At 43.5% G+C, this 5,441-nt stretch overlaps 1 protein-coding gene across 1 annotated transcript; it reads left to right on the top strand.

Moving 5' to 3' along the window:
• Positions 1-721: 721 nt before the first annotated feature.
• LOC130913705 (chemerin-like receptor 1) lies at positions 722-1,998 on the top strand. Its single transcript, XM_057832516.1, has 2 exons — positions 722-855; positions 961-1,998. Exon 2 carries the CDS (start codon positions 988-990, stop codon positions 1,951-1,953), a length of 966 nt encoding a protein of 321 aa, XP_057688499.1. The 5' UTR covers positions 722-855; positions 961-987; the 3' UTR covers positions 1,954-1,998.
• The last annotated feature ends 3,443 nt before the right edge of the window (positions 1,999-5,441 follow it).

Here is a 5,441-nt window from a genome sequence, read left to right as displayed (position 1 = left end):
AAAGAAGCAATGTGTGATCAGCATGCTCGATTTTGAAAGATTACAGGAGAAAAGTAGCAGATTTTCCATTGCTTCTATGCGAGGGCGGGTCTAAAATGTCCCACTTCTACTCTACTTCCGCTTTACGATGCGACGTCACGGTCTAAAACTAGCATGCGTGCGGTACGCCATTGCCACCACCTGTTATGTGCCAGAGGTAAGTAACAGGTGCTGTTATTTACTCAAATTAAAGAAGCATCACATGATTTTTCACAGGGTGCCAATACTTTTGTCCGGCCCATTTTTGGAGTTTTGTGTAATGATAATGATTCAAAAATTTTTCCCCATTCTCATTTGTGTTTTTTCATTGCAAGCAAAATAAATGAACATATGACTACCAACGCATACTGTATGTAATTGCAATCATTTTCTGGGAGAAATTGAGCATTATCTGACAGAATTGCAGGGGTGCCAATACTTTTGGCCAGGAGTGTATGTCTCTATGAGTGGAAATGCATCTACGATTGAAATTTCAGACGTCTACCTATTTTCTAAGTGGGTGAACTTGCAAAATCACAAGGGACGCAAGCGCTTCTTCTCCTCATTGAATTTCATGTTCACGAGACAGGAAATTTCTTCATCCTCTGAAATGTGTGTAAACGGTAAGGTCCCTCTTTTTAATCGACTTCTGCATTCTGTGAGTCTTTAAAAATCTTTCACCTCAAATAGCAGCACTGAAAGTGTTCAAGAAATGGTGGCCGTGATGTTGAGAAACCATGCGGTCAGCTGATCACTCATTAGTTTATTAAATGAAGGAACCTGCACATCTCTGTTGAGGCTCGTCTCTTGAAAACATCCGGTTAACAGCAAGGACAGGTTTGTACTGAAACTAATGTAACCCTTACTTTTCGAGTTGATAAGATCTCTTTTTTTCAGCCGTCAGACTGGATTTTCTCATGTTTTTCCCCTCTCTTCCCGCAGAAATCTTATTCCTACTGTCGAGAGAAAATGGATTATTATTCTTATGAAGAATTCGAAAACTATACTTATGATAACGAGAGCGTGGTCGTGTACAAATCGAACTGCCCGGGGAATGTCCTTTGTGTCTCTCTGCTGGTGATCATCGCGGTCCAATATGTGCTGGGATTTTGCGGCAACGGGCTGGTCATCTGGATATCTGGTTTCAAGATGAAAAAAACGGTCAACACCACGTGGTACCTGAGCCTGGCCATCTCTGACATTGTCTTTTGCGCCTTTTTGCCCTTCGCCATCATCAATACGGCGATGGAGAAGTGGATCTTCGGATTGTTTTTGTGCAAGTTTACCAGTTCCGTGCTGTTCCTCAACATGTTCAGCAGCATCTTCCTCTTGGTCATCATCAGCATCGACCGATGCGTGTCCGTCATCTTTCCCGTCTGGTCGCAGAATCACCGCACTGTACGAAAGGCTTCCGTCGTCGTCGTCCTCGCTTGGGTTCTCGCCATCGGTCTCAGCCTTCCCTCTGCTGTCTTCCGCGACATTCATAGTCAAAGGGGTAGGAGCGTTTGCTTCAACAATTTCACATCACCACAGACTCATAAAATAATCGCCATGAGTCGCTTTGTGGCAGGCTTTGTTGTGCCTTTCAGCGTGATCACCATTTGTTATTCGATCATTATCCTCAAACTTCGTATGAACAGAATGACCAAATCATCGAAACCCTTTAAAGTCATGACGGCGCTCATCGCTACTTTCTTCATCTGTTGGCTGCCCTACCATGTGTTCGTCCTGCTTGAAACAAACCAGCAACACTTCCGTCAAGATGTGCTAAAAGCCGGACTACAAATCGGAACCACTCTAGTGACAGCCAATAGTTTCCTCAACCCTGTGCTTTATGTGTTCATGGGGAATGACTTCCAACAAAGGTGTATGAGCTCCTTATTGTCAAAGATGGAGAACGCCATGGGAGACGAAGGTCACGAGGGGAATGGGTGAATGCAAGGGTGTAGCTTTGGTCTCAATATAGACCCCAATCACCAACGTCACATGATCACGTGATCGCTGTATTGTGCGGCCATATTGTCCGTCATTGTGTGTCCGTATTGGAAATGATCGTAGTTTCTAAAGGTGGATTCACTTGCGAATTATGGAAATCCCGGTGCTTTCAGACGCTGTAAAGTCATTGGATGAGTTGCATAAAAGCCATTATTTGGAAAAGCTTTGGTTGATCCAGTCGCCAGATCCATACTTGATGCCCAAATCGATGTTTCCTCCCGTCCGGTGCGTCAGAGCTTGTCCTGAGACCACAAAATTTCCAATCATACTCCAGTTTATGTCAAGATGAGGAGTCGGGTACCCCAAATCGGCACCGGCCCGAATGTAAACCGACATTTGGTCAGCTGAGCGTCACCGTTGTCAGGATTGTCAAATGAAACTTGATCGACAACGGGCCGGTGTGTTCCAAAAAATAGCTGCCCCGCGTGAAATGTCCTCCCTGACGGGAGCACTTATTTATAACTCTTTATTGACGTGAAAACATCAAATGTTTTCATGGACGCCTTAAAGTAATGGATTTACGACTATAAGATCAGTTTTATACGGTGGCCGAGAGGTGTCAGGCGAAATGCAAAGTCCAAACACTTTGCAAATAGAAAAAAGCACAAACCCAAATTACAAACGCTTTGCAAAAGAAAAAAGCACAAATGCAAACTGCGACAACACGATCCCCAATTCCTAAAGAGCGATAGCAAATTGGCAAAAGCACGAACCCCAATTGCAACAACACTACAGCAAATGGCTCATAGCACGAATGCAAATTGTCACAACATGATCCCCACTTCATAAAGTGCGATTGCAAATTGGCAAAAGCACGAATCCCAACTGCCACAACACGACAGTAAATAGCTCGTAGCACAACAGCAAACGGCTCAAAGCACAGCAGCAAAATCATGCAACACAACGGCTAGAGGATGACACGGAAGTTAAAAAAAAAAAAAAAAAAACGGTTTTGTTGATACAGTATTATGCTTTTATAGAGATATTCATTTCGAGTGCTGACGTCACTCGTAGCTTTTCCTCAGTTTAGCTCCTGCGGCTAATGGAGCGTACCAACTCTCTCAATAACAGGGTGGTGTCATAAAACTAGCTAGCACGAACAAAGCACAAACAAATGGCACCACTTCGGAACCATTTTGCTGTAAATGAGGGGCTTAGAGGGATGTCAGCACTCGAAATTAGTATCTCAAGCCCCCAATTTACTGCAAAATGGACCCGAATTTGTGTTATGATCGTGCTAGTTATTATGACACCCCTCTGTTTTTGAGAGAGTTGGTACGCTCCATTAGCCACGGGAGCTAAACTGAGGAAAAGCTACGAATGACGTCACCACTCGAAATTAATATCTCAATTAGGCTCGAGCGTATGACGTGGCACTCGCGAGGTTTCCGCCGCTATCGCCATTGTGGAAGCGAGAAACATAAACTGAGGCATTTTAACACAGGTCGCTCTTTAAAAATGGTTGGAAATTATTGTGCGGTAAAGAATTGCAACAACCGATCGAATAGAAAGGAGAATGTACAGCTCGACGGAACACCACTGAGTTTCTTCCGGATCCCTACGTGGAGAAAAGGCGAGGGAAAGCTCATATCTGAATCTGAACTTACCAAACGCCGAAGAATGGCATGGGTGGCCTCGATCAGAAGGAAGGGCATAACGTTTGATTCTTCAGGTACACACTGAGTTTGCTCTATGCACTTCCACTCCGGTAAGTTAATTTCGTTTGTTTACGCAAATTTCAGTAACTTTACGCCCTAAGTCGGCCTGTTGTTAGCTATAGCTACAGCTAAACAACTAGCATGCATACATGTGCATTGTCTTCATAAGACATAATTCCTGTCGTTGCTAAATGAAAAAGCTGTAATATTTTGACGTGAGAGAGTGGCAAAGAATTTGTACACAGGCTACATTTTATGCAACAAAAAATTTGTTCATCCGTGGTCACAGACTAATGTAAACACACATTGCCTACCTTTGCTAGAAAGATGGTGTTGCCGTTTGCTATGGTCATAATGTGAAGATCCTGCACCCATCCGCAGCAAAACTGTTCGTAGCTTTGTAGCGATTTGTAGTTTCGGAATTGCTGATGAGCAGTAACATACACCAAACACTAAATACAGCATGATGTCCATTTCGCGTAGTGGTGGAAGCTTGTCGACATCTTTATTCCATTTGTGTTCGGCTTGCTCGTGAGGGTCAACATTGTTCACATCCTTAAAACTGCTCATATATCTGTCCTTCGCCGTGGTAACAAGTTTGTCTCTGTATCGAACTGGTAAGTTTTCCCTACATTTTTCCATCTTTGGCACTCGTAGTTCAATTATATTTGCCGTTAAGTTTAAATGTCGCGTGATGCAGACGTGCTTCTGCAATGGCTGCGTTGTCGCAAATCTCGCACGATCCCGTTGCTGTGACGTAAACGCTCGAGCCTAATAAAAGCATAATACTGTAGCTACAAAACCGTTGCAGCACAAACGATTAACATCATTTTTATATGAATTTGCGGGTGGGGGCAACTTTATATGAATTTGCGGGTGGGGGCAACTTCATGGAGGTCCGTATAGATGGTCACAAAGCACATTTGAAGTGTATAAAGTGTCGTCTTTTTTTTTTTTTTAACTTCCGGGTCATCCTCTTGCCGTTGTTTTGCGTGATTTTGGTGCTGTGCTGTGAGCCGTTTGCTGTTGTGCTAAGAGCTATTTGCTGTCGTGTTGTGGCAGTTGGGAATCATGCTTTTGCCAATTTGCAATCGCGGTTTAAGAATTGGGGATCGTGTTGTGACAATTTGCATTCGTGCTACGAGCCATTTGCTGTTGTGTTGTGGCAATTAGGGTTCGTGCTTTTGGCAATTTGTACTCGCGCTTTAGGAATTGAGGATCGTGTTGTGGCAGTTTGCATCCGTGCTTTTTCTTTTGCAAAGCGTTTGCAATTTGGGTTCGTGCTTTTTTTCTATTTGCAAAGTGTTTGGACTTTGCATTTTGCCTGACACCTCTCGGCCACCGTAGTTTTAAATAATTAAATTACACAAAATATTAGTACTGTATTTTAGTAACAAATCGTGGACTGGGCCACATAACCGTCTTTGAGTAGAAATGTATTAGTCTACAGGTTTTCACGACCATATCCCAATGACAATCACACAGGTATGACATTTATTAGTTCAAGCAGAGTAAAATAATACATATTCACAGTACAAGAAAGTCGTTTCCGTGTGGGCGCTCCCGTCAGGGGGGACATTTCACGCAGGGCGGCTATTTTTTTTTTTGCACAACACCTGTTGTTGCGCTCACCTTATTGCTGCGCGACCGTGGCGACGAGCTTTGTAGTCTCCGTCTGATGATGTCTGCGATCGTGTTGGCATCATATTGATGTTTTCGCCGCTGTCTAACGGCTGTCTACTAAAATGACCGTTTATCTTCTCTGTTACT

Source organism: Corythoichthys intestinalis, chromosome 3 (genome assembly GCF_030265065.1).
Source record: "Corythoichthys intestinalis isolate RoL2023-P3 chromosome 3, ASM3026506v1, whole genome shotgun sequence".
Taxonomy (NCBI): Eukaryota; Metazoa; Chordata; class Actinopteri; order Syngnathiformes; family Syngnathidae; genus Corythoichthys; species Corythoichthys intestinalis.
The sequence above is the reverse complement of the archived record's forward strand: the minus strand, read 5'-3'. Positions and strand labels throughout refer to the sequence as shown.